Source organism: Antechinus flavipes, chromosome 3, assembly GCF_016432865.1.
Source record: "Antechinus flavipes isolate AdamAnt ecotype Samford, QLD, Australia chromosome 3, AdamAnt_v2, whole genome shotgun sequence".
In the NCBI taxonomy this organism is placed as follows: Eukaryota; Metazoa; Chordata; class Mammalia; order Dasyuromorphia; family Dasyuridae; genus Antechinus; species Antechinus flavipes.
Genome location: NC_067400.1, coordinates 622,876,177 through 622,902,346, shown reverse-complemented (window position 1 = coordinate 622,902,346; position 26,170 = coordinate 622,876,177). Strand labels below are relative to the sequence as shown.

General features: G+C 42.4%; 2 protein-coding genes across 2 annotated transcripts in view; both read right to left on the bottom strand.

The window, feature by feature from the left end:
- Window positions 1-5,794, bottom strand: part of LOC127557610 (immunoglobulin superfamily member 1-like) — a 43,908-nt gene extending 38,114 nt beyond the window's left edge. Inside the window, exons 1-2 of the mRNA XM_051990919.1 lie at window positions 5,763-5,794; window positions 5,339-5,670 (exon numbers count right to left, since the gene is read on the bottom strand). Of these exons, the coding sequence (XP_051846879.1) occupies window positions 5,339-5,670; window positions 5,763-5,794 (364 nt within the window). The remainder of the gene's footprint in view (window positions 1-5,338; window positions 5,671-5,762) is intronic.
- LOC127557609 (T-cell-interacting, activating receptor on myeloid cells protein 1-like) lies at window positions 5,585-9,236 on the bottom strand. The gene is made up of 4 exons (XM_051990918.1): window positions 9,203-9,236; window positions 8,988-9,023; window positions 8,555-8,830; window positions 5,585-6,222 (listed from the first exon to the last, which is right to left on the bottom strand). The coding sequence occupies exons 1-4, from the start codon at window positions 9,234-9,236 to the stop codon at window positions 5,918-5,920; spliced, it is 651 nt and encodes a 216-aa protein (XP_051846878.1). The 3' UTR covers window positions 5,585-5,917.
- Between the last annotated feature and the right edge of the window lie 16,934 nt (window positions 9,237-26,170).

The following is a 26,170-nucleotide window of genomic DNA, read 5'->3' as shown; positions in this document are numbered from 1 at the left end:
AGAACCAGGAGATCATTGTATAATGACATCATCAATATTATACGATGATCAATTCTGATGGATGTGACTCTTTTCAACAATGATTAATGCCTGCTCCAATGCTCTTGCGATGAAGAGAGCCATCTACGCTCAGAGAGAGGACTATGGGAACTGAATGTGGATCACAAAATAACATTCACAGTGTATATGTTATTGTTCACTTGTGTTTTGTTTTCTTACTCATTTATTTTCTTTTTTGGATCTGATTTTTTTTTTGTGCAGCAAGAGAATTGTATAAATATGTTTATACATGTTGGATTTAACACATATTTTTACAAGTTTAACATATATTGGATTGCTTGCCATCTTGGGGGGAAGTGGGGGAATGAAGGAGAAAATCTGAAACACAAGACTATGAAAGGGTACATTTTTTCAAATTATCTCTGCATATATTTTGAAAATAAAAAAAACTTTATTTAAAAAATTTGAACCTTCTCTCTCATGGAAATGGTTCAAAATGGGAATATAACTTAGAAAGTCATTTTGGTATAGAAATCTATCTTGTCCACTAGGGAAATAGTAGGGGAGGGGTGAATGAGAAGAGAGGAGTGATAAAAGGGGAGACAGCAGTTAGAAAAAACAATCGTTTATAGATGATGATGTGAAAGGAGAGGGAAGGACAAAAAAGCAATAATATAGGATGGTGGAAAACACAGTGATCATACTGTGGATTAAGAATGTAATGAACTCACTAATTAAATCAAAATGCACAGCAGAATGCATCAAATATCAGAATTGTATGGCACATTATTTATAAGAAACACATTAGAAGCAGAGAGACAGAGTAAGGCTAAGAGTCTGGAGTAAAATGTATTATGCTTCATCTTAATTACAAAACAAAAGACTGAGAAGTGACCAGCTAAATTTAATAATCTTATCCAAAAGCATGAGTGGGTCAAAGAAAATCATAAATACAATTCATAATTTTATCAAAAAGAATGACAATTGCACTATATCGCAGAATTTATGGGATGAAGCCAAGGAGGGGCTTTAGGGAAAATTTACATCTCTGACAGCTTTCATTCATAAAATAGAGAAAAAGGAAGGAGATCTATGATTTGAACATGCAGCCAAAAATTTAAATAGAAATTGTCCAATTAAATATTTAATTGGACTTCCTGAAAAATCAAAGAAAAATTATTAAAATTGAAAGGACAACATCAAACAAGGAATTTTTTTCATTTTGTTTTATTGTATTTATTATGTTATTTCCTTCTAATTATATGAATAATAACGTTTAACATTTTTTATATTCACTAAATTAATTTTTAAAATCATAAAACATTTCTAACAAAGGAATATTATATTATGTGCACAGCTCTGAATTATGCCAGAAATATATGGACTGCTGATACTCTTTTTCCCTTGTCTCACCCCCTCAAAAAATCGTGACCCCAAATCAATGTGGTTGCAATAGTTATAGGGGGCAAAATTATTATTATTATTATTATTTGGCTATAAACCATAAACAAATCTGAAATTCACTCTCTGCTGGTGTTTCATAATTTCAATATATTTTTTTAAAACTTTGCATTGCAGATTCTCTTCTCTTCCTTCCTCCTCAGCCACCGTTACACTGGTATACTCTGTCCAAGTCTATACCCCAGTGGATGTTCCTAATAGCTACCATGGCTCCTCAGCCATGGTAGCTATTAGGAACATCCACTGGGGTATAGACATCGCTCCTCAGTGATGGCAATGGGGGAAGGAGCCTTGAAATAAGGACCAGGAAGAGGAGACAAGTTGGAAGAGGAGAAGAAGGGAGAGAATTCTTTTGTGAAAAGTGCCTAAACCTTTAGTCTAAATATATAGTATCATAGATCATGGGTTCTGTGGGTATCTCTTTAGCATCCCTTTTTTTCTTATTCAAGGTTCTTATGTTCAACTGACTGTATGTCACTTCCTGTGGGCCTTCAGCCATGGGGACCTGAAGGAGAAATATAAGAGGAAGGGAGCAGTGAGCGACTTCAGAGCAGCAGTTCTTAATCTATTTCGGTTGTGAAAGTTTTGAAGACTCATTTGGGAAAACTATAGATGCCTTCTCAGTCTCATACTGTTAGATACATGAAATGTACTCCAAAGAATTGTGAAGGAAATAAATGATATTGAAGTACAGTTATGGAAATGTTATTTATATATTCTCATTAATTTAAGAGATTCTTGTTTTAGAGGCATTGTACTGGAGGAGAAGAAATAAGAAAGATCTTTTCCAACCTAGACCCTGTTGTTAAAAGTAGGGTCAAGTTTGAAAGAAGTTTCTCAAGGTAGAAGACAGGATGGAATTAACTTACGAATAGTTCCCCTGGTCTGTCCTTGGCAACTTGTGAATCTGAGGTGGAGAGAAGATCATATCATTCCCAAGCTTCCCAACCAGGATTTCCTTCTACTATTCCTCCCCCTCCCAGGATCCTGCCCTCTTCCTGACCAGACAACTTACATGGGCTTTCCTCTCTGGGTGCCTCAGGATGATGAGGCAGGCAGGTATGGCAAGGAAGGCAAGGACAACAAAAACAGCTACAGTAGGGAGAAAGGGAAGAAATAGAATAAGGAGATGGAATTCACTCTGGGAGGTTCTGTCAGCTTCCTCTCCTCACCAGAATCTCTTTCTAGTTCAGAGAGTTCAGGTTACATGGAAAAGAAGGAACAGAGGGCAATGGGAAGAGGAGCTGAGTCTCCTTACCTCTGAAGGCTGTATCCCCGCAGAGACACTGGGAGAGAAAGATGGGAAAAAATAAGTCAGAGAAGACCTCAAAGGAGGAAATGGAGGTCTAGTCCTTATTATTTCTGTTTCATCCTCTCTTCCCCAAACTCACCCATAGGGATGCATCCATGGTAGAGGAATGCAAACAGGAGAAGGCAGAGGAGAAGAAAGGAAACACAGCTGAGGATGATGATGATGAAGTTATTACTGGGATCTGAACACAGATTGGGGGCACAGAAGAACCTTCATAAATAGCTGTGCAAAGGAACGCTTACCCTTCCTATATAATTGTTATCAAGTTTTTCTCTTATCCCCTCTACAGCCTCCCATCCCCATTAGCATTTAACAGTTTGGTACAAACCTTGTTCAATGAAGGTTTATCTTTGGAATCAGAGTGAGATAAACAGAAGCCAGAATAAAGATGTGTGTGTGTGTGTGTGTGTGTGTGTGTGTGTGTGTAAGTGAAAAGGAATAAGGAAGAATGCCTGATGTTTCAGCTCACACACTGGATCTCCATTGGCCTGGAAATGAGGACAATGTCAAAGTCTCTGTAGACCTTACCCTGTATCTCTTGCCCAGAACCAAGGCCATGCTTTCCTTTCTTTGTAGGGGCTGAGGAATGGAGTGCTTATTGTCATTTTCTCATCATCCTGCTCTCACCTCTTACTAGAAGCTCCAGGGCATCACTACGTTGTTTCCTGGGATTTCCATTGGTGCCCAGCTGATAACTGCAGCTGTAATTGCCAGAGTGCTTGGGGGTCACATGAGTCAAGAGAAACTGGCCCCGATTTTCATGGGCTTCCATGCTGTGTGAGATTTCCTCAACTCCCTCCTTGTACAGAAAAAACCTTGTAGCCCATGAGGGTCCCCAGCAAAGGAGGGTCACATTGGTTCCTGAGACCACCTCTTGTCCAGGTGAGGCTGAGAGGGAAGCCTTGGGTAGCTGATCTGGAAGCACAAAGAGAGAGCAGAGATGCTCAAGCCCCACCCCCATAGTTGTGATGAGGGAGTATGGAAAGGGAGCAAGAGTGCAGAAATCTCTGAAGAACTCCCTGACCATCAGGTCCAGCTTCCATTGACTCTGACCATTCCTTGCTCTATTTCCCTGAATGGGAGAGATGCTAAACCTCAGGTGTTCCTTGGGGCTATCGAGTTAACAATGGGCAGGTGGTTTCTCCTTCCATTCTTGTCCCCTGAGAGGTGCAATACTGAGCAGGACCTTTTTTCCTCTTTGGGGCTCTGCATTCTGACACCCAGTCAGTTTTGGCCCAACCTCTACTTCATGATGATAAAATGAGCCCGAAAATGACGTCCTCACAGATTTTCTGGGTTGCCTTTCAATCATACCTCCCATCCCTCTATTTTATGCCTTGAGGACATGAATATACCCTCACCTGTCACCTGGATCTCTAGGACCTCACTGTGCTCAGACACCTGGAATGGAGCCATTCTTTCATAGTAGACACAGGTATAGTTGCCAGCATCCTGGGCCCCCACAGAGAGGAGGGGGAAGACAGCTGAGGTCCCAGCTGGGCTCTGGCTCTGCAGGGGTTGAGGGCTGCCCATCTTCAGCAGAGTGAATGTCGCTCTCCAGAGTGCTGACTGAAGGGGCTGCCTGCACTGGAGAGTCACATGCTGCCCAGGCTCCACCACCAGGCCTGGGAGGGCTGAGAGGGAAGGCTTGGGCAGAGATCCTGTGAGGGCAATAAGAGGGATGGGGGAGGAGGCTGGAGGTCAGGACGCTTAGGTCAAGTCCCTGCTCTGTCATTTGCTGTGACTGTGGCTCCCTCACTGGGTCTGTCTCAGTCCACTTTGGTTGTCCAGATGTTTTTTAATCATGTCCAATGATAGGACCCTATTTAGGGTTTTCTTGGCAAAGATGTTGGGGTGCTTTGCCATTTTCTTCTCTAGCTCATTTTATAATGAGGAAAATAAGACCAACAGAGTTAATTGAAATGTTCAGGATCACGAAGGTAGCAATGGCATGGAAGCCAGACTTGAATTCAGAAAGATGAGTCTTCCAAATTTAAACCCAGCTTCTATCCCTGGTCCATGAGCTTCCTTTAAGTCTTTTGTACGTGAGATGTCTGACTAGATATCTGACTGGTGCTAGCCAGGGGTGTAAGGAGACTGCCAAAGTGGCAAAGTGGAGGGTGTTCCCCCAGCCTTTGATCTCATACATCTGATGACTCCCCAGGATCGAAGCTCATGGCCCCTCACTCCCTTCCCTTCTAGTCTGTGAAAGACAGGTCCAGGCTGAAACCTAATCTTGGCCTCAGATCAGGATCGAGTAGTGAGAAAGCTCAGGCTTGTCTCCAAGTTTTGTCCCTCACTTGTTGGGTGACCCTGGAAAAAGCCTTTCCTCTCAGGGCCTTGTTTGTTCCTTGGTAATGGGAGGTTTTGGCCTCACGAACTTTAAAGTCCCTTTTAGGTCTTAGTCTCTGTGCCTCTTCTCCTATCTCCCAACTCAGGAACCACCATAACATTTTACCCAATATTGGAGATCACAAGATCACAAGAGCTGGCTATGTAGATACCATGCCCTTGCCCCCAGGTGGGCAGAGAGAGGAGGGGTGATTCTGACCCCAGCAGGCTCACCTGGCACCACCAGCTCCAGGGCATCACTGTGCACTGATTCTCTACCAGAGGCTGTCCTGTCCTTGTAAGTACAGCTATAGCTCCCAGTGTCCCTGAGTGTCACCAAGGGGAGGGAGAAGTCAGTCCAGAGATCTGCTGAGGGCTGCTGCTGTAAGGGCTCTGGCGTCCCAGCCTTCCACAGAGTGAAAGTCACTTCCTTAAGAGAAGACAGCCTGGGTCTTGAGCACCACAGAGTGCTGTTGGTCCCTGGGGCCACCACAAGGTCAGCTTTGGCCCAGAGAGTAGGCTTGGGGAGTGGTCCTGAGGAGAAAGGGGTGATAGTTGTCAAGGTCCTATGTCATTTCTAGGCACCCTCTTTTTATTGCCCAATGGAAGGTATAGCAGAAATTTAGCCTCTTTTCCCACTTTCTTAGCTGGGACCAACCACATTATCTTGAGGCCCAAAGCTGAGTCCATATCAAACAAGATAGAGGACCAGAGTCTCCCCTCCCCCAAATCTTCCCTCAACAATCTGTGTTATATGCTCTATGGGCCCCCCTATGTTGCGGATGGAATTGGACACTTAGGATGTGTCCATCGCTAGTCACCAGATACAGTCAGCTCCAGAGCCAGGCTGGGCTTCGACCCTCTGTAGGGGGGTGTCTTCCTGTAGTAAATACAACTGTAGCTTCCAGTGTCCTCAGCCTTCACAGATGGAAGTGAGAAAGCAGCTTGGCTCTCTGTAGGACTTTGCAGCTGCAAGGGCTCCAGGCTCTTTGCCTCCAGGAGGGCAAAAATGTAGTCTTGAGAGGATGATAGTGATGACATTTTGCACCAGATGGTCACTGTTGTTGCTGGAGATACTGGGAAGCCATGTGAAGATGAAATGCTGGGATTGGGGAAGCCTGTTGTGAAAGGAGGAAGGAAATGAGAGACCCGATCTCTCACCATCAGCCATTCCCAGCATTACCTGAAACAGCTTAGCAGGGCTAGGGTGGGCTTAAGGTCCCTGACCAAACAGACCCCTGTTTCCAGTCCTGTCTCTTATGGGCCAGAACTCTGTACTTAAAACAAGGATTCTTACAAGGTGTTAACTCAGTGGAATTGATGAGACAATGGTTATCCAGTTTAGCGTGGTGCTTAACAGTTCTCTAGTTCAGTACGATTGATTAATCTTGCAACAAATAATGGTTCCCCAGTGCTATAATGATTGACTTATACTCAGTACGATGAATGGCTTTTTAACTGTAATAGAGCATATAAGCTGGGACAATCTCAGCCAGGGCGGGACCCAGAGACACATTCATTGCATCATCCACCTCTGTGGTGGCTGGAAATTTGAGCACAAGCCCGGGGACTCAGAGCCAGATTCATTCACTTCATCCCCCACCACTGTGGTGGCTGGCCTCCTGCACTTCCCCCACTGAGACCCAGGCAGGTCTGAAAGGCTCTCTAGAAAGATGGCCTGGGCCTCAGGTAAGGAAACTAGATCGTGAAGGAGATAAAGGATTTGGACTTTAACACCTGGCTATTCTCATGGTGATTACTTTACTGAAAAGAAAACTGGTTCCAAGACCTTCAGAAAACCAACCAAGAGTGCTACACTGTCGGCCATCTCGCTGGTCAGTAACGTGGCTCTCAGGATCATCAGAAAAAATTTTCTGAGCCCAGGAAGGCTGTGAATGTGCGGAGCCATGGGAAGAGAAGAGTCTTGGACAGAGGCGTCACCCTGCCCCAGCTGCCCCCTTCTCACCTCCTTCAAGGCACCGAGCTCCGGGCCGAGAGCCTGGGTTTCCTCCATCAAGGAAGGCTGCTAATGCAACATCACTCACAAATTCAGGTCTTTTCCTCACCTACATGGTTTGGAAAGCTCTTGTTTCCTAACGATTCCATGACCATGGGGGCTCGGATGTGCTTAGAGAGAAATTCAGTTTCTCAAGATGGGCTCTAACATTTTCCAACACTGTTGCACAAAGAATGGTTTCTGTCCTGCTTAACCTTGCCCAGCCCTCAGTGAGGCTAGAGAGGATCTGGCAGAGCTTTGTGTGGCCAGTGGAGCGGAAGATCCTGGTACAGGAGGACAGGGGACCCCTCTGGACTGATCTGATCCTGCCCTTACTAATCACCTACCAGCCATCTCCTGCTCAGTGATTGGGGGAGCCCAAGGTTTAGAAAAAGCACCATCCCTGCTCCCATCAGAGGCCTTGTATTCCCAGAGGTCACAAGGTTTTGAGTTCAAATGATCCCATTATATAATCCTTCCCCTTCATGCCAAGGAAGGGGGAGCTGAGATCTTCAGGGACTAGCCCACTGTTACCCAGCCAGGAGCTGGGGGTGCAGGTCTCTGAGCCCCTCTCCAATACTCCCACTCTTAGACTCTTTCCCTCTTTAGCAGACTCCCTTCTAACATCAGCCAGATAGACGGCAGCCTGACATGCTAAGAAGGGTCCCAAACTTAGAGTAGGCACAATAGAGAGATGAAGATAGCATGCTGGGGGACCCGAGGACCAGGACAGTGGCATTTGTTGCCATCAGGGACAGCAGGAAAACCAGGAGCTGAGCTGGACTTTAACATGTGCAGCAAAGTGAATGTGAAGGTGGGAAAGGCATCAGAGGCAGGGGAAACATCTGTTCGGGGTAATGGGAATGTAGTGAGGACAGAAGGGAGGGGTGGGAGATAAAACTGAACATGTAGAGTGTTGCTGGGTTGGACCTTAGAGAAGAAAGAAAAAGTTCATCTAGATTCCATTTGTTCAGAAAAAGCTGTGTCCCTCTTCTCCCAAAGGCTGCTGGGTATCATCTGAGGAAGGAGCAGTCTGGCTCTCATGACTGGATTACCAAGGGACTCTGAGCAGGTCGGGGAAGATCCCTGGGATTGAAAGTGGGAGACATGGCTTCTAATCCCCTGACACTAAAGAACCTTCTCACCTGCTTAAGTCACCTTACCTCCTCTCCAAGCCTCAGTTTCTCCATCTCTAAAAGAGAAATCATGGTACATGTGTACTCCTCCTCATAGGGTTATCGAGGAAGAAGATTTCAAAACTCAAAATATGATCTTAAGGGCAACAGGTTCCCAGAGCACTGTCAGTTGTGAGAAGCCTTAGTAAAGGAGAAAGGAGAGGAAGATCCTGAGGGTTTGCCCCATTTATAAATTGACTTTCTAGAGAGGGATCTGGGCTTCCTGTCCCAGGATTGATTCCTTGCCCCCAGGGATGGTTTAATATCAGCACTCCTTACCTGTCACCACAAGGATCAGGGGGTCACTGAGCTCTGACCACAAGGATCCCTGCCCAGAGCGGCACCTGTAGCTTTTTGCATCATTGAGGTAATTCACTTCCCTGAGCACAAAGTCTGCCTGTGACCACGAGTCATTTCTCTCCTCTCTGAGCTCTCCATCCATCCAGAGCTGGAATCTGTCACTCCCCAGTCGGCCCTGGCACCTGAGGGTCACATTCGCTCCTTCAGGTACCACAGGACTTGGGTCAGCCCAAAGGGCCGGCCTGAAAAGGGCATCTGAGAAGGAAAAAATTCAAGATTTTTCAGGATTTCTCTCGGCCTGTGAATCTTTCACTTCTGGACTCCGAAGTTCCTATCCTGGGAGTGGATTTCTGACTTGTTTTGGGACCAGGAGTACAAAAAGAGCAATGGGACAGTTGGGGGCAGCACTCACCCATCTCTGCCATAGTCTTCCAGCGCAGGCATAGTCCTGGAAGAGAAACTCAGGTCAGAATATGGAGGAAGAGCCATTTGAGCAGACATTGGGGTCCTCCTTCATCCCCAGTGCTTCTGTGTCCTCCTTTAGTTTCTTCCCCAGGGACCAGGTCATCCAGGGTAGAATCCTGTCACAATGTCCTTCCTTACCCTGATTTAACCCTGGAGACTCACCAATGGAGATCAGGAAAGTCACTGTGGAGTCCATGGTGGGTCGTTAGCTCTGTCCTGGGCAGTGTAGCCTCAACTGTGCAGAGCGGAAAAGTCAGGCCAAATGGAGGCTGGCCCAGGATGTGGTGGCCGGCCCTGCTGCCTCACGCCTCCTTAACCCAGGTCCCACAGTTTCCGCTCTTATACTGATGAAAGGGACCATGGTCCTTCAAGGCTGAGTTCTGAGCGGATCAGTGTGACTCATGGTAAATGGAGCCTGGCAAAGCCTGGGGAAACTGATGGATATTTAGTGTTAAAAACAACTGAAAGGGGTCTGGGTCTCCACAAATGCCTCAATGTTCCACAAAAGGACCAACATCCCCCTTATATAGCCTCTCCCTGAAATCACCGAGATTGGGCACAAAGTCTTAACACCACAGCCCCAGAACCTGACCTCAGATCCTTGACTCAGATGGAGGATGAGCACATGTCCCATTCATGGTATGACTTCTGTCTCAGTGTCATTTCCTGCTGTCTTGGTGTGAACATCATTATTCACATCACAAACACAACAAAACAATAACGATGGATATCATTTCTATAGTTCTTTCATCTTGGCAGATATTTTTCACCTATGTTCTCATCTGATCTTCACAACAGCCTGGAAAATAGACTCTACATTGTCTTCATTTTACAGATGATAAAACTTAGGCAGAATTACGATTATGGCCTCAGCTCACACAGCTTGTGATCTAATTAAGTTTTGACCCCAGCCTTTCTTGATTTCCAGTCAGTTAAAATCATGAATCAGTCAAGTAATGGAGGAATCTGTTGCCCTTTATCTCCAGGTATATAAATGGCTCATCTCCTATAGGATGCCACAGTGGGCACACTTCTCAGCCAAGGCTTGGCCAGCCTTGGTATTGGATGCTCTGATTCCTCTATGGTCAGCCATTGTACCTCCCCTGACAATAGAGCCTTGACCAGGACATCTCAGGAGTCAGTCAGGACACCACTGACTCTTCTGGCCTGAGTAGCACATCATCATTCAATGCTTTTCTGACTCAGAGTTCTAGGAGACAGGCAGCATCCCACCTGGACAAGCCCAGCTCAGACCTAATGACCAGTTATCAGTCTCTGCTTTGTGACCTGCTCTTTGCTATTTGCTGGGAATGCAAAGAGAAAAAAGGGCATTCCTTATGGAGCTTATACTTTACTGGTGAGGACAAACATACATTTCAGAACAAGCATTTCTGCAAAAAAAAAAAACCCACAGAATCATCTTCTGTTCTCTTGGGGTGAATATCATAAACAACAACAATAGCAGTGACAACAACACTGGCTATCATTTCTTTATCACTTTCCATTTTGTATAGATTGTACAGACATTTTTTTCATCTAATCCTCACCATATGAAAAATGGTTTCTCTCTTATCCCCAGAGTTCGTTTGTTGCTTGGATTCACAGAGCTAATAAATGTCCAAGGAAAAATTTGACCTGATATCGTTCTGACTTCATGAAGTCATGAATCTGTCACCAAATACTGTTACAGTTTGTTGTATCTCACTTCTAGGTATTTAAGAGCCTTAGTTACAGCCTCCCTTGCAACACCACAATGTGACAATGGCAGTAGCTTTTAGCCCTGCAATGGCCAGCCATAGTAAGTAGGAGTTGGCTGCTCTGTTGACATTTTCATCAGTCATTGTACCTATTCTGAAAGTTTTCTCTTGACAAGGAGGCATTGAGAATCCTTCAGGACAACATATGGTTGTTCTGAGCTTCCTTTACATCATGATTCAATACTTTTCTGCTTAGAATTCTGCCTCGACAAGACTCAGCTCAAACTTCATGAGCATTTATTATTCTCCTATTATGTGATCTTCCCTGAACCAGGGGCTGAGAATGCAAAGAAAAGAAAGGGACAGAATTGTCCTATGGCACTTATGTTCTATTAATAAGTACAAAAATATATTGAAGTATACTAATCAGTACAAGATATCTATGCAAAATGATTTTAGGGTGGAAGGTAGAGCTGCCTTGAATGGAAGCTTGTTAATAATAGAAGTGGGATTCCAGAGGGCAGAAAGGAAAATTGGGGAAAGTGAGTTGGTCACAGGAGCGACTAAATGTGAAACAGATGGAAATAATAGGAAACAGTCTGATTATTAGAAAGATAACTTTTTCCTGGGTAACCTTGGGATCAGAATTCTGAATGGAGGCCCTGGGTAGTAACAAATTATTAGACCTTTACTTTGGAATAAGTAAGATTGATTTAAGGTTCATTTTTTTTTTTTGTAATTACACTGTAATGGGCTGAGGCTTGAGTTGATGCACTGAGGTCCTAAGCACATGAGGCTAAATAGTAATTGGACCATACTCTATTAATATATAAGCTTGGAGAAAGAATGGCCCCCACCCACTCTTTGTGCAATTCCTGTTGTGTTGTATAGGAAATGAAGATTTTGGTGAGTGGAGGCAGGGGAGTGGAAAAGGAAGGGGAAGGAGAGACTTTTGGGATTGCTATTGCAACGGTTTGCTCAGCTCGGATCGCTCTCTGTTAGCTGGCTTCTCGTCGCAGGTGCCCATATTGCTATTGCAATCTTTCTTGCCCATATTGCTATCGCAATCTTTATTCACCTCTTCACTTCAATAAAGATTGAAGATTTTCCCCTTAACCTGAATTCCTGACTCCAGCTGATTTTAAATACGCGGTCATTACATTAAACCTTTTTATTTACAAAGCATATGCATGGGTAATTTTTCCAACATTGACCCTTGCAAAAGCTTTTGTTTCAAATTTTCCCTTCCTTCCCCTCATTCCCTCCCCTAGCTGGCAGGTAGTCCAATACATGTTAAATACATTGAAATACATGTTAGATCCAATATATGTGTACATACAGTTTTCTTGTTGCACAAGAAAAATAAGATTAATAAGGAAGAGAAAGAAAAAGTGAGAAAGAAAACAAAATGCGAGTGAAAAACAACAGAGAGTGAGAATGCTGTTTTGTGTTCCACGCTCTGTTCCCATGGTTCTCTCTCTGGGTGTAAATGGCTCTCTTCCTCACTGCACAAGTGGAACTGGTTTGAATCATCTCAATGTTGAAGAAAGCCATGTCCATCAGAATTGATCATCATATAATCTTGTTGTTGTTGTGTACAATAATTTCCTGGTCCTGCTCACTTCACTCAGCATCAGTTCACGTTAGTCTCTCCAGACCTCTCTGAAATCATCCTGGTGATTGTTTCTTACAGAACAATAGTATGCTATAGCATTCATATACCATAATTTATTCAGCCACTCTCCAATGGATGGGCATACATTCAGTTTCCAATGTCTTGCCACTATGAAAAGTGCTGCCACAAATATTTTTGCACATGTGGGTCGCTTTCCCTCCTTTAAGATCTTTTTGGGATATAAGCCCAATAATAACACTGTTGGGTCAAACGGTATGCACAGTTTGATAACTTTTGGGGTATAGTTCCAAAGTGCTCTCTAGAATGGTTGGATATATTCACAATTCCACCAACAATGTATTATTGTCCCAATTTTCCCACATCCCCTCCAAGATTTGTCATTATCATTTTTAGAAAAAAAGATTTACCAAGAGTTTCACTGTCCCAGGTTAGACAGCATGTACATGGGATATGTTTATGCAGAATAAATACATGTGGGATCAATTTTTTTTATTTAAAAATAACTTTGTATTGACAGAATCCATGCCAGGATAATTTTTACACAGCATTATCCCTTGCAATCACTTATGTTTCGTTTTTTCCCCGCCCTCCCTCCTCCCCCCCCAAGATGGCAAGCAGTCCTATATATGTTAAATATGTAGCAGTATATCCTAGATACAATACATATTTGCAGAACCGAACAGTTCTCCCACTGCACAGGGAGAGTTGAATTCAGAAGGTAAAAATAACTCGGGAAGAAAATCAAAAATCAAATAGTTCACATTCATTTCCCAGTATTCCTTCTTTGGGTGTAGCTGTTTCTGTCCATCATTTATCCAATGAAACTCAGTTAAGTCTCTTTGTCAGAGAAATCCACTTCCATCAGAATACATCCTCATACAATATCGTTGTCGAAGTGTATAATGATCTCCTGGTTCTGCTCATCTCACTTAGCATCAGTTCATGTAAGTCTCTCCAAGCCTCTCTGTATTCATCCTGCTGGTCATTCCTTACAGAGCAATAATATTCCATAACATTCAGATACCACAATTTACCCAGCCATTCTCCAATTGATGGGCATCCATTCATTTTCCAGTTTCTAGCCACTACAAACAGGGCTGCTACAAACATTTTGGCACATACCGGTCCCTTTCCCTTTTTTAGTATCTCTTTGGGGTATAAGCCCAATAGAAACACTGCTGGATCAAAGGGTATGCACAGTTTGATAACTTTTTGGGCATAATTCCAGATTGCTCTCCAGAATGGCTGGATTCGTTCACAATTCCACCAACAATGCATCAGTGTCCCCGTTTTCCCGCATCCCCTCCAACATTCATCATTATTTTTTCCTGTCATCTTAGCCAATCTGACAGGTGTGTAGTGATATCTCAGAGTTGTCTTAATTTGCATTTCTCTGATCAATAGTGATTTGGAACACTCTTTCATGTGAGTGGTAATAGTTTCAATTTCTTCATCTGAAAATTGTCTGTTCATATCCTTTGACCATTTATCAATTGGAGAATGGCTTGATTTTTTATAAATTTGAGTCAGTTCTCTATATATTTTGAAAATGAGGCCTTTATCAGAACCTTTAATTGTAAAGATGTTTTCCCAGTTTGTTGCTTCCCTACTAATCTTGTTTGCATTCGTTCTGTTTGTACAAAGGCTTTTTAATTTGATATAATCAAAATTTTCTATTTTGTGATTGGTAATGGTCTCTAGTTCATCTTTGGTCACAAATTTCTTTCTCCTCCACAAGTCTGAGAGATAAACTATCCTATGTTCCTCTAATTTATTTATAATCTCGTTCTTTATGCCTAGGTCATGGACCCATTTTGATCTTATCTTGGTATGTGGTGTTAAGTGTGGGTCCTTGCCTAATTTCTGCCATCATGTGGGATCAATTTAAAGTAAATCTATATCTGTGGGTAAAATTGAAATTTAAGAAATAAATTCCTAGTGCATGCACTGTTGGGAAGGATTTTATCTTCATGATAGTATATAAGCAAATTCTTCAATGAATGGAGAGTCCCTGTGAAGCAAAATTTGGGAGGTGGAGGACATTATAGATATGACAGATGGCCCAAACAAAGATATATCCCTATATAGATACAGATCTATGTGCATGCATACACACATATCACAATAGAGTGAAAATATCAGAGTCAATTTTTCATCTAACCACCTGGTGGTTTTAGTGAATGGGAAGCTTGAGGTGAAAACAATGTGGTGAGAAAAGAGTACCAGACATGGCTGAGATTGTGACCTTCATTTAAGGAAGACATGCTGCAGACTTAGGCTGTCATCATGCTGCTGTTCGTGCCTAGATCTGGGCAGATGCAAAGTACCTTGGTCAGTGAGAAGTGTGATCCTATAGGAAGAATGTGGGAAAATTTGGGAAACGCTTCAGCAGGTTGATCTATTTAAATCATTCTATCATTGAATAGAGATCTCCTGCCAAAAGGGAGCACACTAGAGATCTATTCTGATTTCCTCATGTGATAGATGAGGAAACTCTTGTCCAGTAAATTTTAATGACATGTTCACTATTAGAAAATGAAAGACCATTCCCTTTGAGGATAATAAAAGAAATGTGATGTATTTAGCCCTAGTTTTTTGAAGTTTTGCATTCTCTTAATTTCTTCCAATATACCTTTAATAGTTCTCCTTCAAAAAGCATCTTCCTATAAAGCTAATGATGCTTTAAAGGAAAAAAGCAAAAAATGAAGAGGAGGAGTATCAAACCCAGTCAATACTTTTATAGACGTTTGAAAATATGTGCAATGTATCAAACTCATGAAGTTCCCCTTTGCAGAGGAGTAGGCTTCTCATTTTTTACCTTAACTTTTTTTGACTGGAATAATTGAGAAATGGAGGAAGGCAGTCAGGATTAAATTTATTGAGGAAGGTTAACATTTTGCTAATTAGTAAAGAAGGATAACCAGTTTTGCTGGAGAAATTACTTGGACATTATGAATCTGAGAGGAGGAGATGTTTTTAAAAGTGAAAAATCATAGAAAGGATCATTCCAAATCTGTAAATATGACCAGAGAATTTAGGGGACATAACTAATGCAGTGTAACTTGGAGAAAGGTAATTCTACTACCATTGCTCATGAGTCCCCATCAGTATGTCTCCATACTATTAGTTGATATCAAACACTCTGGTAAAGTTAATTAACTTTGTGAAAAATGTATTTGTTCAAGTGAAAGAGTATTAATATTTGGTATAAAATATCATCACACTCCATATATCTTTGGAAAATCCTCTCATATGTATATACAGGCTTCAATGTAAAGTAGGTTTAAGATTAGAGAACACATATCTATGCCAGTTACCAGAAAGAGATATGTGTGTGTTTATATATATATATATATATATATATATATATATATATATATATGTATGCATCTGTGTATATATATGTATATATGTATGCGTATGTATGTATATATATATTCCCATTTCAGAGATTCACATATAGTTCCCTTTATGTATTCTAGAATTTTACTTCCTGGATCCTTGAAGAGACCTGATGCTCCCCTTCCTCAACGCATGTTGAAGAGTCATGGGTAGTAATGATGAAATTCACCTATCTTCATGATCACATGAATCCCAGAACACTGGTAGAAAGTGAATAAAAATGTCCAGATCTGGTATTATGGGCTCCTATGCCAAAGAGTAAGAGACAGAAATATTATTATACTTTCTGCATGTATTTCTTTAATATTTCTCTAATTATGTTCAAAAGACAATGTTTTTAAAATTTGTTTTAAAATTTTTTGAGTTCTAGGTTCTCTTCCTTATCCCCACCCACAATTAAGAAACCACATGTGAAGTTATGCAAAACATTTCTATAAAAGTCAATTGAGGAAGAAAACATAAATCTCCCACCCTAGTCAAAATAAAAAAGACTCTAGAAAATTAAAAATTTTTTTTTCAAAGAGAGAGATAGTGAGAGAAAGAGAGATGCTTCAATCTGTATTCAGACATCATCAATTCCTTCTCTGGGTATGGATAGGATTTTTCATAACTCCTTCAGAGTAATCATCAATGATTGTTCTGCTGTGAATAGCAAAGTCAATTATAGGTGGTCTTAAGAACATTGTCAGGAATATTATTAATGATAAAGAAGATGAGAAAAGTTTATCATATTTTAGAAAAATTTCCAGAAAATAAGATTTGATGTAATGAAAAAAAGAAGTTGACAGTCAGCAGAAGAATGGATCACTCTCTAATTACTTATCTTAGGGGAAAAGTGGGGGGAAATTAAATAATTCTATAAAAGCAAAGAAGAATAAAAAAGTAAAAAGCAAAACTCTAAAATCAGGACAAGATGTTCCCATCTGTTCATTGTACTGGGGGAGGTGTGGAAGATAAAGCAAAGGCAACTGGTAAAAAATGGAATGCATTCAAAAAGATTAAGATAATGAAATGGAAGATACGTAATTTTGTATTTATTTTTCAAAAGGTTAAAATTTCATTTGGGGAAAAAGAATGAGAGTGTGGATAAGTAAATCAGCCAGCCACCCACAATTTATTCCTTAGAAGAAAAACATTTAAAAAACATGAATGATTTAGTGAATCAAAAAGAATTAGGAGCTTCTGCCTTGCCATAAGAAATATCCATAAGAAATGTCTGTAACAAAAATTATTAAATAATCTACATTAAACTGAAAGTTCATAGACAACAAATCCATATCAATAGTAATGTATTATCCTAAATGCCTTAGATCCGAAATTCCTAAATTCTATTGATCTAATGATAAGAATCTCTCGTCAGTAACAAAGTAAAGTCAGGCAATTTCATTGTCTCTTGCTCTGTCTGTTTTGGATACATGGAAACAAAAATGAAACAAAAGAGAAAATACAGACACAAAGACATTGCTGGAGAAGCTACAGCTAAAATACATATGGTGATTTCAAAAGGAAATTTCAAATGTATGTGCACATCATGCAAAAATTACCTTGTATAAATCCCTACACATGTGGAAAATTCTTGCAAATATTCGGGAGCAGTAAAATGTATTCTTTATAGACTGTAACCGTAAAAATTATAAATTGGTTCAGGGTGAGAAAAAGACCCAGATTCACATAAAGCCTTAATAACGACGTCCTAAATTATGAGGAGTCAAGGAACAAATCAGAGAAGTAGTAATTTTATAAAAGAAGATGATGAAAAGCCATACCAAAATGTACTGAGATACAGCTAAAGCAGTCTGTATGCGAAAAGGCATGTGTCTTTAAAGATACCTTAACAAAATAGGAAAGAAAAGGATTAATTAAATGAATATTCATTAAAGATTAAAAATATACAATCAACAAATATTAAAAGCCATAAAAGAAAAGACATAAAAGACAGAGGTGGAAACATAAAGTGGAAACAAAAACAATCCCTAGAAATGATTAATGAAATTTAAAGCTCGTTCTTTTAAGGACAAAATAGGATGAATATTTTTTCCCCATTCCTCTTATGTTGTATTTCCTCACAGTTACATGTTGAAACATTTTAAACATTGTTTTTAAACATTGAATTACAAATTGTTTCCTTTCCTTTGACCACAACTCTCATCACACTGAGAAGCCAAGCAATTCAGTATGATAGACATGTGCAGTCATGTAAATCATTTCCATAATAGTCATGTTCTAAAAGAAAACAGACCAAAAATGCTCCATGGAAAATAAAGTAAAGAAAAACAAATTTCTTTATTTTCTATTCCAAGAGTACCAGGTCTTTTCTGGGGATGGATAGCAAAATTTTTTTTTAATAAATCCTTCAGAGTTGTCTTGTATCACTCTATTGTTGACAATAATTGTCCTTTACTTTTGCTCATCTTATTGCTGTTACTTTGTACACAGTACATTTCATGTTGCATCAGTTCATAGAAGTCTTTCCGGGTTTTTCTGGCAGCATCCTACTTACCATTTTCTAATAGTACAATAGTATTCCATCAAAATCACATACTTGAATTTGTTCAGCCATTCCATAGTTAATGGCTATCCCCTCAATTTCTAATTCTTTTCTCGCAGAAAAGATCTGATATAAAAAGTTCTTTTCTTTTTGTTTTCTCTTTTAGACACAGACCTGGAAGTGTAATTGCCAGCTCAAAGGGTATGCATGGCTTTGTAGCCCTTTAGAAGCAGTTCCAAATCACTCGATATAATGGTTGAATCAATTCACAGCTCTGCCAATAAGGCATTAACATCTCATTTTCCTCACATGCCCTCTACCTGTCTTTTTCCTTTTCTGTCTTATCAGTCAATATAATAGATAATGGGGAAATTCATCAGAATTGTTTTAATTTTCATTTCTCCATTCAATAGTGAGATAGAGCAATTTTTCGTATGATTAGTTAGCTTTGATTATGTCATTTGAACTATTCATATTTTTGATTAGTTAGTAATTGAGAAATTGCTCTTATTTTTATAAATTTGATGCAGTTCTCTATATGTTTGAGATATGAAACCTTTATCAGAGAAAATTGCTTTGAATTTTTTTTACAATTATATTTGTGAACTATTTTTCTCTAACCCATATCTCCTGTTTATTTTATTCTTTCTCTCCTTTCCCCCTATGCCACCGCAAAATTGTTTTCTGCCTGATTGACTCTTTCCCAGTCTGCCTTCCTTTCCATCACTTCCCCTTCTTCTCTTATTCCCTTCTCCCATTTCCTGTGGACATGGTAGATTTCTATATCCAATTGAATGTGTGTGTTATTCCCTCTTTGAACCAGTTCTAATGAGAATAAAGTTCAGTCACTCCTTCTTACTTTTCCATTTTTCTCCTCCACTGTGAAAACTTTTTCTTGTCACTTTTACTTAAGATAATTTCCTTCATTCTACTGTTTTTGTTTCTCCCACCATATTCCTCTCTGTCCTTAATTTTGTTTTCTTTAGATATCATCTCTTCACATTCAACTAATACTTTCAGTATATATGTATATGTATGTATATGTATATATGCAAAACTGCCATAATTTGAGAAAGTTCTTATGAGTTATAAGTATCATCTTCCCATATAGGAACATAAACAGTTTAACCTTGTGAAGTTCCTCTTGATTTGTTTTTCCTGGTGACTTTTTTTTTTTTTTTACATTTCTTATAATGTATCTGAAAGCCAAACTTTCTAATCTGCTCTTTTCTTTTCCTCAAGAATATTTGGAAATCCCCCATTTCATAAAATACCTCAGGAGTACCTGAGTTCAAATCTGGCCTCAGACACTTCACACTTTTTAGCTTTGTGACCCTGGGCAAGTCACTTAACTCCAATTACTCTAGGAAAAACAAAACAGACAAACAAAATAACTTAATCTAAGTCCTCCAATCGCTTAATGTAGAAACAGCTGTATCTTCTTTGATTTTGTTGTCATGATTCTTGAATTGTTAATTTCTGGGAAAGATGCAATAAGGGTGAGGGAGAGGAGAAGAGATAGAAGAGAAGAAGGGAGAGAAATCCTTTGTGAAAAGTGCCTAAACCTTCAGTTTATATTGGCATAGAGTGTGGCTTCTGTTGGTGTCTTCTTGGTGTCAGTTTTCTTCTTATTCAGCGCTCTTATGTTCAGCTGAGTGTATGTCTCTTCCTGTGGATCGTTGGCCATGGGAACCTAAAGGAGAAATAGAAGAGGGAGAGAACAGTGATGAATTAGGAGCAGATGTTCTTGATCTATTTCTGTCATGAAATCTTTGAAGACTCATCTGCTGAAAGCAATAAATGCTTTCTCATTCTCAAATTTTTAGATACATGAAATATACCTCATAGAATTATTAAGGACATAAAGGGCATTGAAATACTGTCATTGAAATGTTATAGAAATATTCACAATAATTTAAGATACCTTCATTTTAGAGTCATTCAATGGCATTCCTGGGGGTAGAAGACAGAATGGGGTTAACTCACCAACGATCCCCTTGTTGTTTCACTGGCCTCTTCTTCATCTGAAGTGAAGAATAGACTCCATCATTCCCAAGCTCCCAGGACCAGGATTCCCTTCTATTATTCCTCTCCCCGCTGGGTAAGGATTCTGTCATCTCCCTGGACAGATAACTTATGTGACAACCACACTAGCACCCAGGACACCCCAGAATCAGCCGGAGTCAGGATTAGCAAGAGTCCTTAGTCTTTATTCTTAGTCTTTAGGGATAGAAGTGAAGTGGATGGAAGAGAATCTCCTCAACTGCCTTCTTCCTCATCCACAGCAAAGAGTGACCCTGACTAGTCTTACTCCACCCCCCAGTCTCTCCTACAATCCTCTGTATGCACCAGTCATTGAGCCAGCACAGGGTAGTGGAAAGCACCATTTTCCAAGCATATGCCCATAGAGTATTGTCCAATCAGTAGTTAGCCTCAAGTGCTCGACAGTCCTGACCTCAGTGCATCGATTAAATAGTTTTAGCCCTTTACAAACTTACATGGCCTTTCCTCTCTGGGTGCCTCAGCATGATGGGGCTTGCAGGTATTCCAAGGAAGATAAGAGCAACAAAAACAGCTACAGTAGGAAGGAAAGGAGGAAATGGGATAAGAGGCTAGAGTTCACTCTCGGATTTTCTGCTAGCATTTTCCCCTCACCAGAATCTCTGTCTGCTTCAGAGAGTCTGAGTTACATGGGAAAAGGAAAAAGGGCACAATGGGAGGAGGAGCCGAGTTTCCTTACCTTCTAGGGATATATTCCTGCAAAGATCCTGGTGAGACACATATGGGAAGGAAAAAAAAGCAAAGTCAGGGAAGACCTTGGAGGAAAAGGTTTAGTCCTTACCCATCTCTGTTTCATCCTCTTTTCTCCAAACTTACCCAGAGGAATGGACCCATGGTAGTGGAGTGCAAGCAAGAGAAGGCAGAGGAGGAAGAACAGAAAGAAAACACAGCTGTGGATGACGATGAGGTTGTTACTTGGCTCTGAACATAGGTGAGGGGAGAAAGAACAGTCATCATGAATGACGGTCTAAGCAATACCCATATTTCCCCAATAATTGCCACTACATTTTTTTCCTTTACTCCCTTCTCAGCTTCCCATCACCACGAACATCAAACAGTTGGGTTCAAATCAGGCTGAGGGAGGGTTTATCTCTTGGAATAAGAGTGAGGTAGACAGAAACCCGAATAAAGATGTATTTGTCAAATATGACATAAGGAGGAATGCCTCATGTCCCAGCTCACACATTGGGTCCCCATTAGCCAGGAAGTGAGGACTTACTATAGAGTAAGTCTCTATAGAGTCTTACATTATCTTTCTAGCCAGAAGCAAGGCCATGCTTTCAGCTCCTTGTATGGGGTGAGGAATGGGGCAGTTACCAGTACCTTCCTGTTGGGTTCCTCTCACCTCTTACTAGAAGCTCCAGGACATCACTAGACTGCTTCCAGAGACTTTCATTGGTGCCCAGCTGATAGCTGCAGCTGTAATTGCCAGAGTCCTTGGAGGTTACATGGGTCAAGAAGAACCTGCCCCGATCTTCATGGGCTTCCACGCTGTGCAGGATTCCTTCAACTCCCTCCTTGTACAGAGCAAACCTAGGTATCCATGAGGATCCCCAGCAAAGGAGGATCACATTGCTCCCCGAGGCTACCTCTAGACCAGTCCAGGCTGAGAGGGAAGACTTGGGTTGTGCATCTGGAAACACAAATAAAAACCTGAGATGCTCAAGATGCCCGCTATAGTTGTGTTGAGGTTGGCTATAAGCAGGGCAAGATCATAGAGGTCTCTGAAGAATTCCTGACAAACCATTCCATTGATTCTGACCATTCATTGCCCTGAGTCTGTTTCCCTTAACAGGGGTAGATACTAAACTCCAGAGGGTCTTTGGGGCTGTCTAGGAAAATATAGTTGTTTCTCCTTCTATTCTTGTCCTTTGAGCTTGGTGCATTTCCTAAGCTGGTCCGTTCTTCCAACTATGTTTTCCACTTCCTAAAGGATAACCTTATCCCAACCTCTCCTTTATGCTGTTAAAAGAAGCCCACATTTTCTGGTCTGCCTTTCAATCTTAATTTCCATACCTCTATTTTCCACATTGAGAACTTGAAGCCATTCTTACCTGTCACCCAGATCTCTAGGGCATCACTGGGCTCCGACACCTGGTACAGAGCCATTCTTTCAGAGTAGACACAGGTGTAGTTGCCAGCATCCTTGGCTCTCAAAGAGAGGAGGGGGAAGTAAGCAGAGGTGCCAGATGTGCTCTGCCTCTGCAGGGGTTGAGGGCTGCCCATCTTCAGCAGAGTGAATGTTATTCTCCAGAGTGCTGACTGAGGGGGCTTCCTGCACTGGAGAGTCACATGTTGCCCAGGCTCCACCACCAGGCCTGGCAGGGCTGAGAGGGAAGGCTTGGGCAGAGATCCTGAGAGGAGAAGAATGGAGGGCGGTGTCAAGACGCTTGGGTCAAGTCCCTGTTCTGCCTCTTGGTTCCTGTGTGACCATGGCTCATTCATCGGGTCCATCTGAGACTCAGTTATCTCCTCTGTTAAGGAGCGGGTATGAATAAAAGATGTCTGCTATCATTCTATTCACAGCCAGCTAGCAAGCTAAGCAACTGTCACACTGCAGGGACTTCACCTAGCCTATGATCTCATACCTCTGATAACTGACAGGCAGAGAGAGCTTTTTTTCTTCGAGGCCATTACAGACAGGCTCAAGGCTGAGCCTAAATTCAGAGTTCAGATCAGAGTCCAGGAGAGAAAAAGCTTGTCTCTGGGCTCTGTCCCACACTTTTAAATGACTCTGGACAAGTCCTTTCTCCTGTCCGGGCCTCATGTGATCACTGGTAATAGGAGGGTTTGGCCCCTTTCAGCTCTGGGTCTCTGTGCCTCTTCTACATCCTAACTCAGAACTCACCATCAAGTTTTATCTAAGATCCCAGATCACAACAGAAATATCTCAGTCTTACAAGATCCCTGACTCAGGACCGGCCCCAGAACAGATCAGGCTGTTGAGGCTCCCTGACCTTGGCTCTGTGAGAATCCTGTCTGGGCGCAGAGCAGAGGGGTCACACTCAGCCTTATTCTGGGGTCCCCACACTCCTCACCTGTCACCACCAGCTCCAGGGCCTCACTGAACTCTGATTGTGCACCCGAGGCTGTCCTGTTCTTGTAAGTACATCTGTAGCTCCCAGTGTCCTCAGGTCTGACAGAAGGGAGGGAGAAATCAGTCCAGAGATCTGCTGAGTTGTGGTTCTGTAAGGGCTGCCAGGTTTCAGCCTTCCACAGAGTGAAAGTCACCTCCTCAGATGAAGCCAGCCTGGGCCTTGAGCACCAGAAAGTGATGTTGGTCCCTGGGGCCACCACAAGGCCCGGCTGGGCCCACAGAGTGGGTCTGGGTAGTTGTGCTGAGAAGAAAAGGGTGCCTGAGGTCAATGTCAGATGTCATTTCTAAACCCCTCTGCTAACCCCCCGAGAGGGCCAGCAGAAATCTTGTTTCTGGTCTCACTCTCTCCCTTAGGTCTGTCTGTGTGGAGAACACCCCCGTTATCCCGGGCCTAAACTGAGATGGCCCAGTGGTTCTTTCCAGCCCCATTCCAACCATCCCTTCAGAATTCCCTGGATCTTATGCTTTCCCCCTGACTTTGTGGGCCTCTATGTGGGGACATGGAATGGGTACTAAGGGATTCCCATGACTAGTCACCATGCACAGTCAGCTTCACTGCTGGGCTAAGATGGGATGCTCTGTGTGGTGGTGTCTTCTTGTAGTAAATACAGCTGTAGCTCCCAGTGTCCTCGGTCCCCACAGATGGAAGTGAAAATTCAATCCTGGACCCTGCAGGGATCTGTAGCAGTAAGGGCTCCAGGCTCTCTGCATCCAGCAGGGCAAAGCTGTAGTCCTGAGTGGGGGACTGCTGAGACATTTGGCACCAGATGGTCAGTGGTTTCCCTGGAGATGTCAAGGGTTGAGGTGAAACTCCAATGTTGGGTTTGGGGAGGACTCCTGAGAAAGGAGGAAGGAAGAAAGTTAATGGTCTGTTCTCCCCAATCCCATCCAATCATTGCATGAAAAGAGCCAAGCAGGGAAAGGGTGAGCCAAGGGTGCTTGGTCAGGCCCATTTGCACAGTCCTGTAAACCTGAGGTATTTGGTACATGGGCCCCTTGGTCATCCTGAGAAAGCTGTTCTGGGCCTAAGGAGGCTGTGAATGTACAGAGCAATGGGGGAGAAGGAACAAGAGGGGAGCAGGTCACCCTTTCACACCTGCTCTCCTTCTTACTCCCTTCAAGGGGCCCAACTTTGGTCCTACAAGACCAAGAAATGACTTTAATACAACATCACAGACAAATTCAGACTTTTCTCTTAGGTTTTAAGGCTTGAAAATCTCATTCTTCTCTTCCAAATAACTCCATATCTCTGGGATAGGCAGATCTCTAGATTCCCCAGCCTCAATTTCCCCCCACTGTGGTAGGTCCTTGTCCTGTCACCCATTGTCAACACTGCAGTGAAACCAGAGCGGGAGCTTCTAGAGGACAATGGGGATTCTTTCTGAACTCTGCTTTTCCTGCCCTCCTTCATCATCTATCAGTCATCTTCTGCTTGGTGAAGGGGGAGCCCCAAAGATTTAGGGAAGGGGTCATTCTTGCTACTGCAAAGATGGTCACTGTCCCAAGGATCACAAAGTTTTTAGCTCAAACACCCCTATTAGACCATCCAGCCCATTAGAATATGAGCTTCATGTCATGAAGTGGGGAACTGAGTTCCAGAAGGCCAGGACTTTCCCATAGTCACCCCACCAGCATCTAGGGGGACAGGTGTGTGAATGTTATTTCACAGCCACCATATCTGAGGCTCCTTCTCCCTTCATCAGGCTTTATTCTGTCACAGGCAGATGGACAGTAGCTTGGGGTGGTGAGAAGGGTCCAAGTGCTAGAGTGGATCCAAGAGAGAGGTAAAGACGGCATTCTGGGAGAAGCAGGACTTTGCCCTTTGACAGCAGCTGGGACAGCATCCTGGGGCAGCCAGGTTCTGAGCTGGGATTTAAGCATGTATAGGGAAGCAATGGGTAAAGGTGAGATGGGCATTACAGGCAGGGGAAAGAGGGTGAGCAAAGGCAGAGAGGTGGGATATGATGGGGGTTGGGGGAAGCATCTGTCCAGGCTGATGGGAATGTAGGGAGGCCAGAAGGGAACACTGGGAGACACAACTGGGCAGGTGAGATATTGGTGGTGTGGGCATAAAGAAGAAAGGAAAAGTTCATCTAGGGAAAGTTTCCTCAGTAAAAGATGGGTGCCCCGGCTCCCAAAGGTGGCTGTGTATGTCTGAGGGAGGAACAGCCTGGCTCATATGGCTGAGTCACCAAGGGATACTGAGCAGACGAGGGAGATCCCTGGATTTGCTGCTAGGAGACATGGCTCTTAATCCTGTCCCTGAGACTTAAGGTCCCGCTGACCTGCTCGAGTCCTCTTACCTTCTCTCCAGGTCTCAGTTTCTCCATCTCTTAAAGAAAAATCATCACATGTGAGCTCTCCTCCTGGCAGAATTATTGAGGGGAAATATTTCTAAACTTTATAATCTTAAATTCTGAGTGGGTGAGGATGGTGTCAGAGCCTACAGAGGTGGTTGGTGAGCCGAGACAGTTAATAAAGACCGACATTTTTTCCTTTTGCTCAATGACTCTCTAGAGATGGAGTGGGGCTCCTCTCCCTGGACTGGCTTTTTCCCAAAGGATGGTTTGATATCTGCACCCCTCACCTGTCACTATCAGGGCCAGGGGTTCACTGTATTCTGACCACAAGGGCCCCTTTCCAGAGCGGCACCTGTAGCTTGTGGCATCTCTCCAGTCATCTACTTTCCTGAGCACAAAATCTGCCTGTGACCACGAGTCATTTCTCTCCTCTCTGAGCTCTCCATCCT